Source organism: Trichoderma breve, chromosome 3 (genome assembly GCF_028502605.1).
Source record: "Trichoderma breve strain T069 chromosome 3, whole genome shotgun sequence".
Lineage (NCBI taxonomy): Eukaryota > Fungi > Ascomycota > Sordariomycetes > Hypocreales > Hypocreaceae > Trichoderma > Trichoderma breve.
The window spans coordinates 2099621-2121901 of record NC_079234.1 but is presented as its reverse complement, the minus strand read 5'-3'; the positions used below and the strand labels follow the sequence as shown (position 1 = coordinate 2121901).

Here is a 22281-nt window from a genome sequence, read left to right as displayed (position 1 = left end):
TCGTACCTTGTCCAAGCATCGCGCTGCTTCAAGCTAAAGTCAGATCCGATACTCTTTGCATCTACATTACAAACTGCTGTACATACAATACGATACGATACGATACGAGTGCCGATTCGGAATCATTTTGTGGTTACGGCTCGGGTTATTTACTAGCGTTGTTGAATCGATCAGAGGCCATTTGTTTGCATATCTGTGGCAAAGATAGCCACAATGTCACATAGTAGGCAGCTCTCTCTCTCTCTCTTGCTGGGCAGCTCCCAGTCCAGTTTGAGCTCCCAGAAGCTAACCACCAAGTTCCCTGATCACAGGCAAAAGAAACACGACTCGCCCCGTCTTCACCTCGTACGAAAGAGAGCAGGCCAAGTCGAATTGGAGCTCAAAATCCGCACAGCTCAACCGAGACTCTTTCCTGCCCTTTGGATTCTGCAGCCTCTGCCTGGAAAACGCCCGAGAGCCGGTCGCGTGCCCACGAGGGGACATTTTCTGCCGCGAATGCGCCCTGGAGAACCTCCTGGCACAGAAGAAGGAGCTCAAGCGGGCAGAAAAGGCACGTCAGAATGCAGAGAAGGAGGCTGCCAGGATACGGGCCATTGGCGACGACGAGGAGCGCGAGCGAGCCATTCGCGATTTCGAACTGACCCAGGCTGGGTTGACGAATAATAGCTCGGATAAGGGCAAGCCAAGTTCGAGTGCTGCGGCAGAGAGTAAAAAAGAAGAAGAAGCCACCGTTCGCGCTGGGTCCAAGAGAAAGTTTGCCCTTGATGCGGATGAGCTTGATCGGATTGCGGAAAACGACAAGGCAAAGGCTAGGAAAGCAATTGATGACGAAAAGGTGAGCAGAGCTTACACAACTGTTGCTACCACATCCAGTTAAATGCTAATCTTGTCATGACAGGCCGCCAAACCAACGCTTCCGTCATTCTGGACACCTTCACTCACTCCGGATGTGCAAAACAGCGGCTTGGCCCCCGTTGCAAAGAAGGCCAAAACAACGCCCACTTGTCCTGCTTCTGCCGAGCATGACGCCCACCCCTTTTCTCTCCAGAAACTGTTGAAAATCGAGTTTAATGAGACCACAGACTCAGCCACCAAGGAATCGCGCAGAACATGCCCTTCATGCCTCAAAACCCTTTCCAACGCTTCCAGCCCGATCATGGCGGACAAGTGTGGCCACGTTTTGTGCTTCAGCTGCGTCAAGCAGTTTCTTCTTCCTTCGGAGAAAGTGCAAGCCCAAGAGACAGAAACAAACATTGCGTGCTTTGTTTGCAGCACGCCCGTCGCCGTCGTCACCAAGCCCACCAAGGTTTCGAGCGCAAAGGACTCTTTGCCGACAGGACTAATCAAGCTAAAGTCAGAAGGAACCGGCTTCGCTTCTCGCGGTTCGCGTACTGTGGAAAAATCAAGCGTTGCTTTTCAATGTTGAGCGTGATTTGATTTACACTCTGAGCTATCATGCCCTTTGGCTCAGATTCATCGCCGTAGGGAAGACATGGTGCCAAAATGCACCGAAATGCACCGTATTGACCCTCAAGCTCCTTTATGGACAACTGCATTACTCGAGTAACAGGCTCGGGTAGCACCTGGAAGCAACCAACGGTGTATCAGAACTCCGCATTGAAGGAGGATTTCAGTCCAGCTGCTCTTTCAAAGAGGCCTGAGAAGCTTCCCATGTGCTTTACGCCATATCGAGGAGATTCTTACCTCTTGGTGGCTTGATTAGGCGACAGTGACAGCAATTGATCGCTGTCCATGAATCAGAGAGCCAACAGGTTGAAGTGTTGAGTCCACCATCTTTCGGGCTTCATAGGCTGCCCATCAACTCTCTCGAGTGCGTGCCCTCCGAGAAGACCTTTAACTATGGTTCCAGCAAGGTGAAACACATGTTCCAGTGCGGACAAAGGTCCATTCGCTGGTCATCATCTTGCAATGTCCCCCCGAGGAAAAGCTCAGACTTTACCCAGCGAGCCACTACGGCGGCTGCCATGTTAAGCCGCCTCCTGTGGACGGAGAGATGAAGAGTAGGTCATTGCATCTCTGTTGCTTTGACCGGGAGCAAATTAAGAGACTGCAATATACTATAGACTTGCTTTGTATCTTTGGATATAACAGGCACATTGATGATAGCTAATATAATATAGCCAGCCCCTGTATAGAAGCACCATAGACAGCTATTCAATCACAAACACATACTTATTAAATCTTGTACAATGATCTGAACGCTGACCGAGTCGGCTTCTATTGATACACCTTGTATGGCTGTCTCCAATAATGTATCTATACAAAGATGCGTTTATACAATGAATATGATAAACCTTCGAAAAGAAGTAGAAGAAAAGAACAAGCAGGGGGCACAGTATTCCAATACCGCGCTGTGTCGCTGCCCGTGCCGCTGAATATAAAAAGGATAGTCATTTCAATCATCAAAACCCATTTCCTAGTCCGAAAGCCATTCCCTAAAATGGTATATACCCAAAAGGAAGATTGAATAAAAAAAGAGTTCCAAAAGAAGAGAACTTGGAAAGACACCGTACGCCTTGTCCATGCACAACCTGCTGCTGTAATCGCAAAATCAAAAGGAAGAAGGAGAATGGTAAAAAGGATGTCAAGGGTTATGCTTTCTACGCCCAGCTTTCTATGCCCGGCTTGCCACCGAGGCCTGCCTTTGTGGCGGCGCAGGCATGCCGAAGCTGGCCTGCCTCGCTGACCCCGGGATGGACATGGATTCTACGTCGGGCTCGCCCGGAGCGTCTTCGTTATCCAACAGCCCAGGGTGGCCCGGGGGCAGTCTCTGAGCGCCAAAGCCGGTGACCTTGAAGATGTTTGTGCGGCCTCCATTGGTGGCCATTTGCAACTGCTCATGAAGCCTTGCAAGCTGGTACTGGCGCTTGATGGGGGTGAAGACGGGTTGTGGGATTAGGGGCTGAGGGTTCCAGTGGGCCAAGGCACTCATGACGGCGCCTGTCTCTTCATCAGAGTCTACAGGGCCGTTATTAGCGTCGTCGTCGTCCTCAAGAGGTGCGTTTGCATCCAACGCAGCTTCTGTAGTATCGATTAGCCCCTGGATAGAGAATGTGTAATTGGTGGCAGTGGGGGGACATACTCTGCTGCTTGGCTTGATTCTTTTTCTGGTACGCGGCTAGAAGCATGTCGTAGGGCAAAGATCTTCCTGATACAGCACGCTTTGCTCCCATGGAATGACTTTTACACGTTAAAGAACGAGCGCATGGTTGGCCATTGGGTAGAATGACACCACATTGGCGCTCAACATCGACAGGTCCTGCAGGGAGAAAACAAGAAGAGTCAGCGAATCTATCCGGGTACTGTAATTTTTCTTCTCGCGACAACATACCTTTTGGCTTCGGGAGCTTAGCCTTTGGCTCATCCTTCTTCTTCTTTGCCTTCGGCCCCTTGTCTGCATCAGCATCGGCTTTGCGCTTCTTGCTGACCTCTGGCTTCTTGCTGGCGGCCTTTTTGCCGGCTTTCTTTTCCTCTTCGGCGTCACTGTCTTCGTCTTTGCCATCTGCGTTGTCGTCATCATTCTTCTTGGCCTCTTCTTCCCGGGCCGCCTCCTTTGCTCGCTCTCGAGCTTCTCGAGCCTCCTTCTTCCGCTGGGCCTTTTCTTTCTTGACCTTGAGGCACTGTGCTATATGGGCCTTGGCAGCCGTTTTCAATATGCTCTTCTTGCAATGCTTGCACTGTTGAAGCTCCGGGTTGTCCTCCAGGGGTCGTCCAGTCGCAAAAGTCTCGCGGGATAAGTCGTCTAGTTGGTTGACGACGGGCCCAGGAGATACTGGCACCGAGGGTGACGAGTTGTTTGTCTTTTTTTTCTCTTCTTGCGCAGAGTCAGCATCAGAATTCAGCGGCAGTAGAAGAAGTAGAGAAGAGAGGGAAACAGGGCTGGGCGATATATACCATCGATGACGCTGCCATCCATCCAGTTGCCCGGCTTGCTATGCTTTGGAACCGACTTTTTAAGCTTTATTGTTGCATTCTTGGAGTCCTTTTTGGAAGCGACCTTGATTGTTTGGTCTGCGCCTAGAAGCGTGAGCTGGAACGAGCTGTTATATGTACGGCAAATGATGATATCGCCTGCCCACCTTTGCGCGACTCTGCGTCTGGCGCCATGATTGCCGCTGCGCCGGGATGATGTCAGGATGTGCAGTTTTTGGCCCAACGGCGAATGAACACGGTGAGGAACAGTTGTAGCAAGTACAGCAAGGCGCGACAGCACTTTGCAAGCGTTGGATGTTGGATATAAGTTGCAGACGGACAGTGACGATCGCGAGGCTGATGTCCAAGGAACCCAACTTCACGTGTCTTGGGTGGAATGGGCGACGTCGGAAGCAACAACAATGTTCCGAAGATATCGCGGAGGCTCAGCGGTACGTACCAGCACCACTTACTGAAAACCCACTGATGATTTATCGCATTGAATGAATCTGAGCTCAGTTGCAATTCATTTCGCATCATTGTAAATTTCAAATACAATAGAATAATAGGCAAGGTCCTCATTCGGTATGTTATTGATCTATACAACAATACTGAAAATAAAATAAACAGTGACATGCATGCATAGGTACATATGCACTCTCCCGAAGACCAACCAACCTTGTCCGGGTGTCACTCTACGGCACTACTTTAGTGAGAGGGTACCTTAGTCGGCCCCATGGGGATCGCAGCGACCCATTTGTTCATTCTCCGCTACTTTACACAAGCATCCATATCAAAGTCTACTATATTATCTAGACCGCTGAACCCAGAAAACGCCGCGGTATATTCAAGAAAACATCAAGCCAATCATTCTAGATAGGGGCGTCAGCAGCCAAAGGAATCCACCAGTTATGTGTGGGTGTGTACTTTAGGTGAAAGGGGTATAATATGATATAAGATATAAAGAAAATGCACTGGCCATGATAGGCTCCCAAATCATCCCAGCGTTGGAATATTGTTTTCACGCCACGCCTTGTATATGCGGTCCCTCATTGCCATGTGGCCAAGACTGCGCTACACAGAGAGTCAGCATCTTGTTTTGTTGTGGCTGGCTGGCTGCAGATGACAGACATGGAAAAAGAAACAAAGAGAAAAGGAGAAGCTTACCGGATGAAAAGTCTTGCCGTAATATGTGGGCACATACCACATGGAATTCTCCGCCACGACCCGCCCGTCTGCCTTTCGCAGCTCTGCATCTTTGCTAGCCGCCGTGGCCATCATGCACAGGGCCATCTCGCCCCAGTCCCCGGATTTCTGCGCTGGTCCAAGGCAGTTGACCGGATCAACCAGCGGGGAGTCCAGAGGGAGCAGGGCGTCCGTGGCCCCGAGCACGGGCGTCTCCGAGTTGTCCAGACCGCCAACGAGGAAGAACCACGTTTCGTTTCTCGCATAGTCTGGCTCGACAACGCCCGGCTCGCAGAAGCGATGGCCCTCAAAGGCGTCGTCGTAATCGACAAAGAGGACCCTGGGCTCTGCAAACGCGGCGTTGATGGCGTCCACTGAGCGGCGGATTTTGTTGTTGACGTCGACAACCATGTCGTTCATGCGCTGTCGAAGCTCCCGCTTCAGCTTGGGGCCTCGCCACCACATGCCAAGGGAGTAATCGTCGCACTCTTCCGTGTCGGCGTTGAAGAAGCGGGCGTATCCAGTGACGGTGATGGTAAACCACGGCCGCTTCTCCCACCGGACGTGATCGAGAATCTCCATAATGACGAGTCGAAGGCGGTGTTCAAAATCGGAGCTGGCCATTTGCTCGTCGGCGTGACGAAGAGCAGACTCGCAGGTGCCAGAGTAGAAGCTGTAGAAGCGAAAGATGCAGCTGTTCATGATTTCGAAAAAGCCCAGGTCGTTGCCGCCGATGGATAGGAGGGCAAAGTCGGCCGTCGCCGTCGTGTTGAACTCGTCAATCTGGCTGTGCTCCGCGCCAGCGAGCATATCGTTGACGGTTGAGCCCGTGCAGGAGAGGAACTGAAAGGTAGGGACCTCGCCTCCATCCAAGCTGCGGCTGAGGTCTTCCTGGACCAGCATGGGGTAGGCATTGTGGCCGTGGCGACAGTCATCTTCGGTGCCGTTGAATAGGCCTGTGCCGATGCCGGCAGAGTATGAATCGCCGAGAGCGATGAAGCCTGACGGACGGTTTCCTGGCCTGCTGGGAAAGGGCGGTGCGTAAGGAGCTTGGGATCGGTAGGCTGTGGAGGGTGATTCTGTGGTTGTTTGTAAGACGCAGGTTAGTGGAAAGGAGCGCTATTGAAGTGACGCAAAGCAAGGAACGGAGGATGGACAGCGCTGTCTCACCTGGACGATGCTGTCCCAAGATCAGCTGTTTATTGTCCAAGCGATGCTCGTATGGCTGTATGGCTAGGCCGAGGCTGCGGATGGGAGCCCAGGCCAGCGTCAAGACGAGCAGCCAGTTTGCAACGTCTGGATACCGCATCATGTTGGAGATAAGGAAAGAGAAAGAGAAAGACAAAAAAAGCAGATGAAGCAAAAAAGACAAACAAATGGCAGCTCAAGACATTTGAGCGCGCGTAGAGGTTTAGACGAATGCTTCGGATTGCCCCGGCGTTGGGGAGAGCCGGGGGGTCGCAACTCGTTGGGCTGGAGAATGAAGCTGATCTGATGCGGGTAGGAGTAGTTTTGTGAGTGAGTCTTTTTGAATTACACGGCCCGTTTACCTATATATACGGATACATCGGTAGATAAGATGCGGCTGCAAACGCACCTACTAATAATAATACGTGTGAGCTGCCATACTGACTGACAGACTAACTGTCATACAGACTCAACTGTCATGCAGTGGCATCTGCCTGGGGACGCGAACAGATAAGATAACAGAGCCTAGCCTCGTCCCGGGGTCACGATTTTGTTGGGCGCGGACACGCTTATAGGCTACCGTCGATCCATGTGCCGCGGCCGCGACCTCCTACTTGCTGCAGCTTGTCAGGGGCTTTAGTTGGATGAGTCTAAGTTAGCCCGTTTGCGACGGCTCACGGGACTGAGGCGGGAATCAAGGGTTCAAGGGTTTGGTTCACATTCACGCGGGTTCATGTACTGGGAGAGAGGATTCAAGTGGTGTTAAGTAGAGGTAATATCTGCCGGGTACCTTGCAGGGTACATGCCATGTTATCTTGCCGCATAACGAACAAGGCTGCGGGTGCAACGAGAACAGAGGGAGAGGTAAAAGGCTCGTGAAAATGCATTCGACAATATGGATTACTTACTGTAAGTAAAGTAGTAGTGCCGGGAGCTGTCTTAATACTCCCCCAGCTCCATTATCCCAGCTCTGTAGTTAGAGCAGCAACCTTAATGTGCATTGCATTTGGCCCACCTTGATGAATTCCCACTTCTCCATCTCCAATCTGCCCATCTCCCGCCATCAAATAAAACATGCACCGGCGTAAAATCAGAGGAAACCAACTGGAAGCAATGAATGGGGAATAAAATACAAGCATCAAGTACAGTACACGTATTGGACCCCTAAGAGTAACATTACCTAACCTGTCACTGTCCATGCCTTCATACGTCATTCACGTGCAGCCCCCCAGTGACACTCTCCCTCTCACACGTTCCCACGCTTTCCCCACTGAAAAAGGGCGACGATCTCGATCCAACAACGAGAGCCTTGCGTCATCGCCCATCGACCCCCTTTCAGCTGTTCCCAGCCCAACCCAGCAAATTCCAAGCTTCAGAACTGCAGATAATGCTGCAGTACCGGAACATTCTAGGTACTAAGGTTTATGCTTGTCAAAAATAGCAGCAGTACAAGGGCAATTCCCCCACCTCTTGTATGTACTCTATTTGAATAGCTGTATGTACGAGTACACGCAAAACTTGGCTATACGCCAATCCCCTCCATCAATGCCGTCATACGTGTGTCCATGTCCATGTCTGTTCCCCCCAGCCTCGCTCGCCATGGCCATTCAGCGAGTAGAATCCCGGATTCTGTTAGTCCAAAGTCGCTCCCTCAGCTTGGAAGGCCGTGCTACGTCGACGTCAGAGGCGGGCTTTCAACCCAATTGCTCTCCAGTGTTTATTAAAAGGGCCGCCTCCGGATCTCTCTCTGTCCCCCAATTCCAAGTGATTTCTGCTAGACCAACTTCATACTATAACACTCATCATTGACACATCTCGTCTACGTAACCTCTGCTTTCCAACGCCATAAATCACTAAACGCACATCATCTACACAATGTCCTCCGCCATCGAGACCATCAACCAACTCGCGACATCCGCCGCAAAGGCCGTCTGGGGCGACTCCAACACCGACGAAACCCACAAAGAGCCCATCTCGGGGGCCACTGGCGATGTTTCCAAGGGCGAGCCTTATGACGCCGGCAACTTGGGTATGATTGACAGCTAGCTGCATACATGATACCATATCTCAAGCCTCCTCCGACCAATGAATGACTAACGCAAAAGCGTCCGTATATAGATCCCAAGGACCAAAACAAGGTCGAATCCAACCTAAAGGGCCAAGAAGACGAACCCTCAGACCTCGCCGAAAACGAATACTACGCCCTTTCTTCCTCCGCAAAGGACAAACCCCTCCCCGAAAGCCCTCGAACCCAAGAACCCATTGGTGGTCAACTCCAGGATAGAACCAAGAGCAACCTCAATGACACAACAGCCAAGAGTAATCTCAAGGACACAACAAACGCAGACGACGACGCAAACCCCGAAGAAGGCAAACCACTCGACAAGCTCACTGGCGCCGGCCCCCGCCCCGTCGAAGAGCTCGCCAAGGAAAACGGCGGAAACGCCGCCGCCGCATCTTCCAGCGACGCCGTGCAGGAGGAGGACAACAAGCCGAAGGAGCAGAAGCTGCCTGAGGATAATTCCCAGCAGCGCGACAACAATCAGAAGTGGGAAGCTTCTGAAGACGACTACGTTAAGACGACGGGGCTTGCGGCTGATGGAGGGAACTTTGATGCTGCGAAGCCTGGGGCTGGAGTTGAAGCTGATCGTATGTTCCCCCCCTACTTTTCCCCTATACTCTCTTTTATTTCTTCTTCTTATGGACATGGTGAACTCCTACTGACCATGTAAATTATATAGGCTTGATGGAGCAAAAGGGCATGAAGACAGACGACGACGATAACAACAACCACAAGGCCGGCAGCTCTGGCCGCAAGAGCTCGGATTCAGGCCGTCATCACAAGGATAAGCCCAGTCTGGGGGAGCGAATCAAGAATAAGCTGCACCGACATTAAATCTTGTCGATGAATTTCTGTCTTGCTTTTTTCCTAAATTCCCCTTTTGTCCGTTTGTCGATTTTGTACCAAGGAGTACCATCTTGTATCAATTATTTAATTCTGCCTGTATGGAAACAAGGTGTTTGTGTGTATGATACTTTATCTATATCTGCTCGTCACAAAAAGTGTTACTTCTCACGCTTGAAAAAAAAAAAGATATACACGACTTCAAAAATGGTCCAAACTTTCAATGCAAGCCTTTCGTAGATTCGATTTCCAAACACTAATGCTAAACGTTCAAAACAAGTATATACCATCATAAATAAGCCGTACCATATATATATGCAGCGTTGGATATATATATGTATATATATAAAACGGGTATGATATTCCAAGTTTCCCAATCGCCATTCGACATTTCCTCAATAGACGAAGAGAAATTTCCATCCAACTCTAAATCAAGATGCCCAAAGCTCAAGAGTCCGAAAGAAAAAAAAACATCCCTCGGATAAAGAAAAAACTGAGAACATGGAATAATGTTTTGTTTTGTTTTCTTTGCATCATGCGAACCCAAGTTCCTTCTCGAGCCTTAAAAAACCAAGCCAAGCCATATCAAAACCCATCAGAGGCGCCAACGAGAATGCCAACAAGTTTTGTTTGCGAATCATAATCACAAAATCGTCAGAGGCGGCAAACCACGGTAAAATCCATACTGCTCTTCATGGTGCCGATGCATTTCAACGTCCAACCATCACCCACGCCCTTTGTTGGTTCTGAGTCTTTGGATGTTGATCGAAATCAGGAAACCAAGACACCTTGAATGCAATCAATCCATGACAGCATTTTTGTACAAGGGCCGTCCAGGCTCGGCTGCATCTTTTGTTTCTTTTCGTCTTTTTTTCCCTTCCCTTTCAATTATCCCCCTCTTTTTCGCGCCTCGAGTCCCTGAAAAAAAGAAGAAGAAATCCAACTTCCGCTGCGATATAGTACCAGACCATTCCGGCATGACCTTTTTTGTGGCCAAATCCTCCCCATTCTAGATCCTCTTGGTATCATTTCTCTGTTTCCACTCTCTCAAACATGCTTTGTACTTCTCTTCTATACACTCTGCTTCTTCATTGTACAACACGTTAAGCGTCCTTATATATGGGCCCAGTTTGCTGCCTGTTTCAAACAGTATCAGAGGTTCAGGGCTTTGGTGTTCAGGGGCGAGTATTTCACAAAAAGCCAGATTCAGCAAGCACCCTACATCACACGATTCGTTAGCAAATGTGAATGAATAGATGAAGCAAAGTTCTCCTTTGCTTTGCTTTGTTGTACATACCTGACAATCTTCTCGTCTTCACGCTCGCGTGGTTCAATCTGCAAACTCTTGTCGTACATCTCATGTACGTCTCCTGCAGCTTGCATGTTGCTCACTATGTAATCGTGCAGCTCAGGGACTGGCTGCAAAGAGTATCCCACATTCTGGTATTGCTGAATGTCGCGGATGACTTCGGCTGTCTTTGCTCTCTTGGCAAAGTTGATTAAGTTGGTCTTCTTAATCACCGAGGGTATACCGTCCTCAATAAAGGTGAGATCGGTCAAGTAAACACCTATGTTCTCCTGTTAAAACTACCATTCTTAACCACGCGGTCGCTCAAGAGTCCAAACTCACCAAAAAAGGGGATACACGGCGGGTTGGCAACGTGAAGCGCCTCGCGGTACTCGCCAAAGTTCTTGGTGCTAGCCATAAGTCGACGCATCGTTTCCAGAACAACGCTTGTTCGCTGAGGGACTTGATCCCAGGTTCGCTTCAAACGCGCAATAGGCGCCGTGCCCAAAGCTGAGATGATGGATGTCAACGTGGAAAAGTTATTGAGGCCTCGGCATTTCTAGTACAACTGTGTTAGCACCTGTTTTTATCTTTAATTCAAAAGGGCCAGGATCCGCAAACATACGTCGGCAACAGCAACAAAGTGCTTAATCACCACAACTCGCTTCTTGACATCCATCTGGTTTAGAATCATCTCCGCCACCCAGTTGGTCATCTGGTTAGAGTGCAAAATCAGAGCCTTGACATTCGGAGCCGCGTCAGGGTCGCCGTCTGCAACCTTTTTCTGCCACGTCTTATTCAAGCACTCAGTGGCCTTGATCTTGGAGTACAACCGAGACTCGATGATTGTCAGCTGGCGAGCAAACTCTGTCACGTCAATGTCCAGGAACTTGAGTTTTCTCATATTCTTTGGAATGATGGGCGTTGGCGTGCTCTGGTTCAGGGTTTGAATCATGCGCCTGGCGCCAGCCTCCTTGCCGCTGAGCCTCTGGTCAAGGATCGCCATCAGCGGCCCTGAACCTGGTGTCTCAGTCGACTTGACAGTGTCTCTCGCAAACGTGTACACGTCGCGTATCAGAGTTTTGGACTCGTCGTTGAACTCTTCCATCCAGAAACTGTCGAACCAACTCTTGAGAATGTTGACCACTCTGAATCGGATGAGCTTCTGCTTGCGGTCTCGCCACAACTCATAGTCTTGTTGTGTGAGGCCCTCCGGAGGCTGTATGCCGAACCGTTGAACCAGCATCTCAAAGAGCTCGCGTGCTGATGTGAAGGATCGATAAGTCAAGAGGAAGGTGTTGTTAAAACTCGAATCAAGTTTATCATGGCGCGTGAGCTGCTCGACCAGTGCCAAGAGGGATCCTCCCTTGACTGTGGGCGTGGTTGCCTTTGCATCCCAAGACAGGTCGTTTTCGTGGTCCAGGAGCAGGAACTCGGGCGTGTCCTCGTCCGGCTGAAGCTGTGGTGACGGGTCTTCTCCAAAGATCTTCTTGACCTTGGAGTAGTCGCCCTTTCTGGAGAATCCGGGGGGTGCATCGCCCTCGGAGTATGACTGGGTGGTGATGAGTGGCGGTCGGACTGGTGCGGTCCTTGAGTCCGATCGTTGATGAGGTCTGTCGTAAGGCATAGTCTCTCCTCGCTGGAGCTGGCCCCGCGGTGGTTGACGAGCCTTTGCTTGCTGCTGCTGCATGTTGATTAGGACCTGCTCTGAAAGCAGCTGTAGGGAGAATCCAGTGTGCGACGAGTTTGTCTCGAGTGCTCTCGCGCATTGGCGAACATAGTCGAGACGGCTCTCGAGAGGCTCTCCCCGAACTTCTGACCATTCGTCCGCCAGGGGTCCGGCGACGGCTTGGCAGCTTAGCATGAGGTCGGCAATGTTGTCGTACAGCGATTGCTTGTTGATGCTAAAGTCTTCCAGCTGCGGCGTCTGGAATGTATTGCCCAAAGATGACAGGTCGACGGACTCAATCATGGCAATCCACGGCCTAAACGTCTCTACAACCTTGCCACCGGCAAAGCAGACATTGTTAGCAATGGCCTCGTGTCGCTGAGGTGAGATGATTTTTTCAGGAGCTGTCAGGTTCTTTTCTAGCTCTCGAATACTAGACACGAGAATTCTCTTGTGCTCATCTAACCTTTCGAGGAGATTACCATCGAGGACTGCGGTGGGCTCGGTGAGACCCTCCTCATCGTCAAGGAAGTTGGGGGACATCAGATCATGGAAATCTAGTCCGTTGCTCTGCCAGCTCCCACCTGAGGTGCTGCCAATGACAAAGCCAGGGAAAAGTCGGGGGATGTCCTCTCCTCTCTGTTGCCTGGCAACTTCAACGTAGCTGAAGACGCCACCCAACACGCCGTCGGCCTCCTGGAGGCACTTTTGAACGGATTCCGCATTGGGCCAATCGGCGGCAGCAATGTGTGAAGAAATAACCAACTTGGAAAACTTGGACATCATATCTCGGAAGTGGGGGTAGAGTGCCTTGTTGGTGGAGATGATGGAAGGCTGGCCAGAATGGTTGTCCGTGGTCCCTGAGCCGGCGGCAAGAAGTAGTCTGAGGTGGTCGGAAATATCTTCGGCCCTGGCCACGTATTCGGAGCGGGCGTTGTTGGTGACGGCCTCGCGATATCGGTCGATGGCGCGCTTCATGTTGGTGACGAGGAGACTCCAGGTAAGGGGTGGCGTGGATCCATCATCGAAGAAAGACTTGGGCACGCTGGTGGTGGCCGGCACGTTGTAGGTGGTGCTGGTGAATGATGTGGCCGATGCAATGTTTGGTGGTTGGTTGGTGTTGGCGAATCCGAGGGCGTATGCATCGCTTCTCTTGCGCCGAGCGGGAGAAGTGCCATTCATCGAGTCCATTGATGTTGACGGGGAGAGGGCGGCACTGAATGAGCCTCGAATGCGAGGCTGGATAGAGAGTTAGTTCCAAGTACTTGTCTTTTTTGTTTGGCCATGTTTAATGGACAGATGTACTTACCATAGACCCTCTGGACGCGAGCATCAGAGATTCGCCTTCAGCCTCTGAAGCTGAAGTCGCCGAGTCGTCGTCCTCGTCCTGGGTTAGCCCACGCGCCATCATTTCTGGCGGCGGCCGTGTCTTCTCGGGCATGGCAACGTTCATACGGTCCCTGGGGCCGGTCTCGGCCGAGGACACGGGCGATTCCAGCGGCAGCTCCATGCTGCGATCGCCCGTCATCATGTTGTAGTAGAAGAGGCGGCCATCTGGCGTGGCCTGCGGGATCCAAAAGTCGGCGCGAGACTTGTCGCCGCCCATGTCGGTGCCCTCGAGCGGCAGGCTGCCAAAGCCTTCGCCCTCGGAGTCCTCGTCCTGGTCGGCACTGTCTTCGTAAAGTTCGTTTTCTTCCATTTCGTCCTCCATGTGGTGGTTGACATGGCCGTTTTGGCCCATGTCGGGAAACTCGTCGGGGCTAGTGATGGCCTGGCAGTAATTGCTGGGGAACCAGCCGCGCACTCCATTGATGACGCCGTCCCACCAGCCGCTCTCGAGCTGGGTGATGACCTGGATGATGTCGCCCTCGTGGAAGCTGAGACTGGTCCTGTCGTCGGCCTCGTAGTCGTAGAGAGCACGGACGTACATGCTGCCGGGCGGCGCAGTTCCCACGACGCCGTCCATAGTTTTTGGCGCGCGCGTGTGGGGGAAGAGCTAGAGAGAGGGGGGGAAAGGAGAAGTTGGGGAGCGATAGAGAGCGCGCAAGAGAGAGTCGGAGTGAGAAGGGGGCTTCGACAAAGGCCCAAACGCGATGGCGATGGCCGGGATGGGCGAGATGGCGATCGAGTCACAGTTTGCGCTCGAGGCCGCGGAGGATCTGTGCCAGCAGAGAGGCAAGTCGAGTCGAGTCGAGGCGGATCGGATCAGATCAGATCAGGATGAGATGGCGACAAAATCACCGCAGGACATGGTCCGCGAGTCAGCCTTGTTGCAAGCCGATGGCGGCGCGCGCTGGGCTGATTCCAATGCCAATGAGCATGCCACCAATGTTGCAGGCGGGAAGCAGGCGAGACGTGCTCGATGGGCCGGAGATGTTCAGCAGATCGCTGGGGGGGAAAGGGGAGGCTATCGTCGACTGGAGTTTCGAGTGGCGGCAATTGGGGTGGTGGCCTTGCTGTGTTTCTGGCGCTGCTGCAGAAAGGGCACGCTTGCTGCTAGGCCGTTACGGGCACTGGGGGGGGGGGGGGATTTAGGCGAGACAAGAGCACTGATGGAGGCGCTGTATCTTCCCATGTGCTAGTGGGCGCGGGCGCCCTCCACTTCTACAATGGATCGGTTCTGGCAGCGTTAGCGAAGTACAAGGCCCAGATACTGCCCGTTACAGCAACCCCACGCGCCGTCAACCTCTGGAATCCGACAGCTGCTGGGGGACTCGACGCACCTGAAGCATGCCGTCGATCTCACAACCAAACGTGGAAGTGGAAGCGCAGGCTCAAGCAGCACGAGCAACGCGCGACATCAGACTGGCGGAAACGAGACAGTTGCATGTACTCCGTACTTCTCATGGACCCCCAAAATGAGACGAGCCCCGTTCGCTATGCTCCGTCGCTCCAGCTTAGCGCCATGCACGCAGCCAGGTACAGCTACCCCGGGCAGCGACAGACGGCCGGCCACATGCTTCGTACCAGGTACTTGCGCGCGCTCGAACTGGTGGCTGGCCACTAGGAGGAAGCGATAGCTGCAGTACCTCCTGAACCGTTGAAACCTCGCAGCACGCCAGCCATTGATGTGTTAGGCCGGTACATGGATTGATGGAACTTGCACCAACAAATTTCAACATTTGAATTGAATGCATCAATCAAGCTAGATGGACCCACGATCGTGCCGGAGCTTGTCCATGATTGGAGATTTGTGCTTGAGAAACGGACGAGCAACGATTTCTCGAACATTGAATGGAACAGTTACATGAGATACGATATCAATAGGTGCGTGAATGGGTCTCCAAACACGCGCAAAGGGCGCACAGACAGGCACATGTGCAGTGCATGGTACCTCTTGTAAGCCATCCATCCATCTGATCCATTGCCATCAATCCCTACCTTACAAGTTGGTCGACTCCATTGCCTAGAATGGAAAAACGCTTGATTATTCTGCTTGCTGCAGCTGTCATCTCATAAATACGGATAACATATGAGCATTCCTTCTCCTCCAATCTCCCCAGCTTGTGCCTGTCATTGCCTCTCAACGAAGGGCTTGTCACCTTGCACCCCACGTTTGACCACCTTGCCGGCTACCCAGAAGCGAGAAAGATGAATGAGAATCTACGAAGCTAGATTGGAAGGGGATATTACGAATCGGCTGTCCTCTTTTTACTATGGATACGATAAGAAGCTATGCTTCACCTTCTGTGCTGCAACTCTGAGATACTACGATGGCAACAAGAGTGTTGGACATAACGCTTATGTTGCATTGCAATTCAAGATAGACCAACCTATACAATCTTGTTGGGACTATTGCAAAGGATGGAGTATGACTGAGAGCACAGCTACTCCGACCCTATCTCTCTCTACCAGGGATTATTCGGCCCTCAAATCTTGGAGCGACGGCATACAGTATGGTGGGCAGGCAAATGCAATGCAATCCTCCCAAAACACACACAGCACAAAGAGAGAACCAGCCAGCCAAGGTATAATTCTGCGCCGAGAATTCAGGCTGCTGTCATCAAAAAACCTACTCATATCCATTTACACATGGTCCGAATAGTCGGCCTCTTCATATCGCCTCTTCGACCTTGGCCCCCTTCGCATGAATAAACGCTAGCAAACCCACAAAGTGTCGGCCAACGCATCAAGCAAAAGAAAAACTCGGTAATGAACTCGGACACGAAAGAACTTCGGAGGAGTCCGCCGAACAGGATCTGAATAGGGCTCAGTTTAAATCACGGCAGCAAATTTTTTGAGCGAAATGGGGCGCCGCGTTCCAGATAGAAAGCTTCAAGAAAAGCACGAGCACGCACCAGCAAAAGCAGCATCCCGCCACTAACAAGAAAAGAAAAAACAATTACAGCTTCAGGGACGGGACTGAACTACTTTTCGCCAAGTTTTCGCCTGACAAAGGCGCGGAAAGCTGCGTCAAAAGTCATTCCCGGAACCGACCAACCGGCCACTAGTACTCGTGCTAGCAAGAGCTAGAGTCACCAGCAAAATGAGCTTTTCTCGTGTCACGACAACGACAAAGCTGCGCCCATGGCAACGAAGGGCTCGCGGATTTCTAGAAAGTGGATGTGCCAATTTACTCCCAGGGGGCGAAAGGAGGAGCCATGGCTCGCCTTCAGAACTTGAGGCGCAAGTACCGCTACCAGTGAGATACAACGTGGGGCTGGTGCCCGGAGCGGCCAGCGTCTTAGGTCCCGGAAGCTTGCCCCGGACCCGCCAAGAACCAGGTACTGTACTCGTACATTGTCGCTTCTAACCAGCAACAGCTACAGTATTTCGGTGTCTGGTACAGTGTGACGAGGATTGGACGTCTGCTGGCACTGTGACGGCATGGTCAACTCTAATTTACAGACTGGAGGCACAGCAACTTCATACAAGGGTCATCCTCCACTGGCGAGTACGCGGAAACGGTGCGGATTCGGCTTAAACGGTGGTGGCTGGGCTTGTGCAGTGCAATTTGTGCATGTTTCAGTCACCGTTCCGTTTCCCGCGTTGGCGCATCTCTGAGAGGTACTTTGGCCAGAGAGAAGGGCTGCTGATAAGCGTGCATGTTCGTACTGTGCGGCCAGTGACGCGCTGGCATCGTGTACATGCTGGCCGGAGCTTCTGCTGCTGACCTTTTGAGTGTCGATAATATGGCAGCACTGAAAATAGGGGTCTGGTCGCCTTTTGTCTGTGCCGCCTTACGGGAATAGGGAGCTGCTTGTACCAGTGATTGATGAAGTGAGCGCCACGTTCAATGGATATTGATGCATGCAATTTGGGTAGAGACACACACCGCTGGAGCTGCTTCTTCTTTGAGCTACAGCGTCTTTGCACATCAGTGGTGTTGATGCTGCATGCAGCAAATGGACGATCATCCCAAGATACCTACGCGGCGATACACGTACTCTTATGCACGAGTACGAGACAGAGAAAGATTTCAAGACAAAGAACCAGACAGAATATGGGGTAAAAGAAGACAAAAAAAAAAGTCTGGAGATTTCCCCTCCATAAGAGTGAGTCCATCCAGATTTTGAACCCATTCGCTACATCCACCCGGTGCCGTACTATGGAGCATCGTCACAATCTACCGAGGCAGCGGTTCAAGGCTCCGGTGTGTGGATGTTGCTTTTTTTAGTGCTGCGCGTGTCAACTTGTCCCAGGACAGCAGCTGTGCCCACAACGACTCGACTCCGTTAACTCCATCTGATCTCCTCAAGACATGAGATGATATTGCCCGAACAGGCTGGATTGATGGTACTCGTACAACAGTATCCCTTCAGAGAGAAGGAAGATACTGGATCAAATGCCCGGCTTTGTCAGCTTCGGTCGTATGCACCCCACGCCGCCCGAGAGCTGACTAGAGCCGCTGCGGGTTGACGGAGCGGGAGATGCAGCCACGAGAGGAGCAGGAGCAGAATAGGACGAGCAGACATGTACTCGTACAGTAAGACGGCGATCTCACAGGCAAGGTACAGTACAGCAAGGCACGCACGTAGCGTGGTGTATGTACTCGAACAGTACTCGCAGATCCAAGAGCCTCGGTGGAATTGGCCTGTTGCACAGCCAATGCACGCTTACCTGTGCTCTGCGTGTACGAGTAATACGTATGGACAGCAGTGGCCATTGTGGTGATGCCCGATTTCTAATAATACTCGGCCGGGAGATTTGGTGTCCATTACTAGCAACTTCGCCGCTTGGGAGGCGCCAACGGACGGGCTCGTATACACCAGTCATTCAAGCACCTGAAACGACTTCTCACCGTGACTAAGACATTCCACCTTGACCAAGGCTGAGTGGCGGTCTACTGCAGTGTGTCCGACAGGTATTGGACAACGTTCGTTTTCCCATCACCGCCAGTCTGGCTGCTTTTGATCCCATGGATGATGGGCAAACCGAGCACGACGAGTACAGGTAACGGTACATGCAATGCATGCACGCATCTGCATGCCCCCCTGCCCGGTTTCTTGGTGAGTAGTGGTTGATTTTCCCGTACACGCACCTGGTCCAAGCACGGAACACGGAGAGAAGTGCTCACGGAATGGAAGAAGGGGGGTCTAGTTTCAACGCTGCCCCTGTCTCCTTTATGCACGAGAATGCATTCATGTGCCTTAGCACGAGTAGCGTGTACAGGTACGTGGAGGAGTGCAGGCATCTGGGAATGCGTCCATCTCCACTACTGGAAAAGTACTTTCCAGAGTAGTAGACACCGACTGTTGGACAGTACCTGTCAGGCAGGATTGCATCGCATTGTCTCACCCAGCGAGCCCGTCAGCGAATGCGCAGTACTTGGCGCCAGAAATCTCACACTTGCATTCGAGGTATCTGTCAGGTAGCCATGAGGGCATCCCCTGTAATGGACGCTGCCCGTAGCTTTTGCTGGGTACAGATACTTGCAGGCCTGACAAGCATGTATGTACGGATACAGTATCCATCAATTGATGCTTGAAGAGTCGAGCGCTTCTAGAAGGTGTTTTGTCAGATGGCACCGATTGTTTTGCGCCTTGACCGCGAGTCATTGGTACAGCATACAGACAGGTACAGTCATGTCGGTATGTGCGTACGAACACATGTATAGCTTTTCCAATGGAGGAAGACGAGGTGATAGAAATACACAACTCTGTGTATTTCATGGCGTCGAGGCTGGCAGTGACGATAACCTTGGGCAGACTGTGCTCAATGAGCGGTGTGCAACGGCTAATACAGTGCGATGCATTGTTACTAAGACGGAAGCTGGTTACTCCCCAAGACCGTCGTGTTCTCAAGAGTCGCCCAAGTTGGTGGCTCGGTAGTCCGCTCTCAGCTCCTAAGTTCGGACATGGCGCCCGTGGTGGGTTGGAGTGGATCGCCAGATGCAAGACCGGCCTCGTTGTGGTGATAGAACCCAGCTCCGATGCTATGGAGGCGGGATCGCGGAGACCGACCAGGTGCTCATTGTCTCTTTCCGCTCCATCATGACGCGCGCCGGATCTTGATCAGTTTGGGCGTCCGAGTACCGGTACCGGGACGTGCGTCCATCTCGATTTCTCGAAAGGAGCAGGGCCCAAACAATCTCCCCTCCAGCTCTATTCGGTACTTGGGGATTCTCAAAGGTAATTCAAGACAAGGCGGCGCATTTTGGCGTCTCTGTCTCCCAGGGAGACGTTGGAAGTGGGCACCGCTATTGCTAGCACCAGCACTTGTAGCATGTGTGTCTTATCCACCTCGCAGAGTGGTAATGGGCTTGGCGGATACTTGCCATATTGGGCCTTTTGCGAGGCCTGGCAGCACTGATCGATTCCTAGAACGTCCGATCCAGCTTACTTTGGCGAGCGCATGTGTGAGTGCAGTACACAATACTATACATGCTACTGCAGCGGAGCAGCATTGGCGGCGGCGGCCACATTCAACGTCTCTTCGCCCTTTCAACGAACCAAACACACCAGCTCTCTTAAGGTGGCTGCTCGACGCTCTTCGGTGTCCGTAGTGATGGCAGAAGGGAGGGGGAGAAGGGAGAAGGTGGGGGTTCGCTCGGCTCGGCCTGAGGACCAACAACACACAGTGCTGGCCAGGGAATATCGATCGTGTTCTGTTCTCGTGATGCTACCATGTAGCACGGAGCAAAGGACAGCACATCATCTCCAAGACTCCTGATGTCGCCAGCATGTAGACGCAAGCTATGCTGACCGACTGTCGCCAGAACCCGATGGTGGGGTGGCCATGGGCTCTACTGTACGAGTACAGGCTGCAGGCGGCGCGCTATTCATCCATGTTAGCAGGACAAACAGACTTGCAGCGCCTATCAATCAAGCCCCCAGCACGGCTGTACGTGTGATCAATGGATCAATATGCTAAAACACGCGGGACATGATGCCACCCTGCATGGAAGCTGAGAGGCCGCGGGGTGGAAGAGGGACGGGAATAAGGAGACAGCGGATGAGTTCTAGCAGCCGCAAAAGAATAAAGGGGACGGCAATGATGAAATAACGAATGAATGGCAAAAGGGAAGAGTTTAAAGGAAACGAGAAAAAGCAATGAAGAGACGAACGGGCAATAGAAATGAAAGCACCAAGAAAAAAAGTTGGTGGGGGGATGGAGTGAAGAGGGCGGATAGGCGGAAGACGCAGGTCCGGTCACTGGAGATGATGGATCACTGATTGATCAGTGGCAGTCAAAGTAGAGGTACGAGCCTCCATAGACACTTGTACCCTGTACGAGAGTTGGCCGGCATGGCGTTCGGGTGTGCCTGGTTTTCCTCCCTTGCTGTCCCGCGACTCAGGCATTTTTTCCTTTTTTCCCTCTTGCCTCTTGCGCACGGAGGCCATTTGGGTCTGTGTTTTTTGCAGTGCCGCTTTTAAGGCAGAGTCCTTGTCTCTTTGCTTTTTACTTGTTGCTTTTTGCTTTTCCCTTTTTTTCTTTTTACCTTTTAGTTGGGCCGAACAGGCGGGAGGCGTGCTGACCTGGCCTGGCTGGACTGGGCTGGCCGTGGCTGACCTGATCGGACGGGACGTGTTCGAGGACGATGCGCCAACGCATTTGATGGCAACGGGTGATCCCGACGGCGAAAGAAGGAGGCGCGAGAGTGTGTGACTGGTGATGATGAGACGAGATGAGATGAGCTGGGAATCTGTCCTTGGTCGTTTTTGCTGACTTTGCGAGTTGGATAGCTGGCACTCTCGTTCGGCGCAGAGGCAACCAGACACGTAGATATACAACGCGGTGGTCGTTATACTTGCAGCGCAGAGAGTAGAGCGTCCATGGAAATATATGGAGTTGCATCCAGGTGGACTACCCGTACCTCAGGCATGTCGCAGGCACTCCGCAAGCAATTCATTCTTCCAAGTCTCGTGTGGGTTCGGAGAGCGAAATCGAAATGGCACGGCAAAGCTGGTGGTGTCAGTTCGGTGCTAGTGCTTGGAGCTATCAATCCTCGCGGCCAAGCGTGTGACTCCGGCAACCAGAGCCTGGAGCCCCGACAAGCTGCGAGGCAACGGCGGGCCAATGGCGGGGCAGGGCTTGCAAGCCTGTGTGCGTACCGGTACCTGGCCTGAACCCGGACCGCGCTGAGCTGCAAGTACCCAGAGGTACCGCCCCTTGCCTTGCGCCTCCCCCTACTTTGCAGCGCCGGTGTCATCTGGTGTGTCCTGTCCAGCACAGCAGCACCGCCAAACCGCGCTGCTGGAGGGGCCGAGCTTCGCCCCTCTTGCGCTGACGGGACCCCCGCTGGAGGCACTTGGTAGCGTCGGTCGCCAGCGCAGCAGGCCGCTGTGTCGCGTTTGAGAGGTGGGCTCCATCGTCGTCGCTTGACTGGGTGTGCTCGTGATGCCTCTGCGAGTACCGCCGCCGCGGACGATGGCCGTAGAGATACTTGTTGCGCCTGCACCGATACTTGGCTGCCGCGTCTGGCACGTCGCCGGGCCTGCGAGGTCGCGGTACAAGTGCCCCGTCCGACGCCCCGTCTGGTGGCCGTACCGCGCTGTACCGCGCTGTACTTAGGTCTCGTACCGCTACATGCACAGCAGAGCAACTTCCAGCCAGGTACCCGCGCTCCAGTGGGCACAGCACAGCACAGCACAGCACATTTTCGCACCATGGACAGCCTCCCCCTCCCCCTCCATCCCTCTTTTTCCCGCCCCGACTCGACCAGACTTTTTT

The 22281-nt window shown here is 52.4% G+C and overlaps 6 protein-coding genes across 6 annotated transcripts; 3 read left to right on the top strand and 3 right to left on the bottom strand.

Annotated features, from left to right (window-relative positions):
* Positions 1 to 213: 213 nt before the first annotated feature.
* Positions 214 to 1719, top strand: T069G_05089 (zinc-finger of nitric oxide synthase-interacting protein domain-containing protein; the record flags this gene model as incomplete). Its single annotated transcript, XM_056172299.1, has 4 exons — positions 214 to 223; positions 312 to 835; positions 899 to 1382; positions 1571 to 1719. The coding sequence occupies 4 exons, from the start codon at positions 214 to 216 to the stop codon at positions 1717 to 1719; spliced, it is 1167 nt and encodes a 388-aa protein (XP_056029157.1).
* Positions 1720 to 2635: 916 nt separating this feature from the next.
* On the bottom strand, positions 2636 to 4128 carry T069G_05088 (SCA7, zinc-binding domain-containing protein; the record flags this gene model as incomplete). Its single annotated transcript, XM_056172298.1, has 5 exons — positions 2636 to 3042; positions 3104 to 3280; positions 3353 to 3835; positions 3916 to 4038; positions 4101 to 4128. 5 exons carry the CDS (start codon positions 4126 to 4128, stop codon positions 2636 to 2638), a joined length of 1218 nt encoding a protein of 405 aa, XP_056029156.1.
* Positions 4129 to 4929: 801 nt separating this feature from the next.
* T069G_05087 (GDSL-like lipase/Acylhydrolase family domain-containing protein) lies at positions 4930 to 6430 on the bottom strand (the record flags this gene model as incomplete). The annotated part of the gene is made up of 3 exons (XM_056172297.1): positions 4930 to 5007; positions 5101 to 6197; positions 6289 to 6430. The coding sequence occupies 3 exons, from the start codon at positions 6428 to 6430 to the stop codon at positions 4930 to 4932; spliced, it is 1317 nt and encodes a 438-aa protein (XP_056029155.1).
* A 1751-nt stretch (positions 6431 to 8181) lies between these two features.
* On the top strand, positions 8182 to 9202 carry T069G_05086 (uncharacterized protein; the record flags this gene model as incomplete). The annotated part of the gene is made up of 3 exons (XM_056172296.1): positions 8182 to 8335; positions 8425 to 8955; positions 9048 to 9202. The coding sequence occupies 3 exons, from the start codon at positions 8182 to 8184 to the stop codon at positions 9200 to 9202; spliced, it is 840 nt and encodes a 279-aa protein (XP_056029154.1).
* A 1199-nt stretch (positions 9203 to 10401) lies between these two features.
* Positions 10402 to 14134, bottom strand: T069G_05085 (rasGEF domain-containing protein; the record flags this gene model as incomplete). Its single annotated transcript, XM_056172295.1, has 5 exons — positions 10402 to 10429; positions 10509 to 10779; positions 10842 to 11058; positions 11125 to 13407; positions 13478 to 14134. The coding sequence occupies 5 exons, from the start codon at positions 14132 to 14134 to the stop codon at positions 10402 to 10404; spliced, it is 3456 nt and encodes a 1151-aa protein (XP_056029153.1).
* A 127-nt stretch (positions 14135 to 14261) lies between these two features.
* T069G_05084 (uncharacterized protein) lies at positions 14262 to 15175 on the top strand (the record flags this gene model as incomplete). The annotated part of the gene is made up of 2 exons (XM_056172294.1): positions 14262 to 14523; positions 14751 to 15175. The coding sequence occupies 2 exons, from the start codon at positions 14262 to 14264 to the stop codon at positions 15173 to 15175; spliced, it is 687 nt and encodes a 228-aa protein (XP_056029152.1).
* Between the last annotated feature and the right edge of the window lie 7106 nt (positions 15176 to 22281).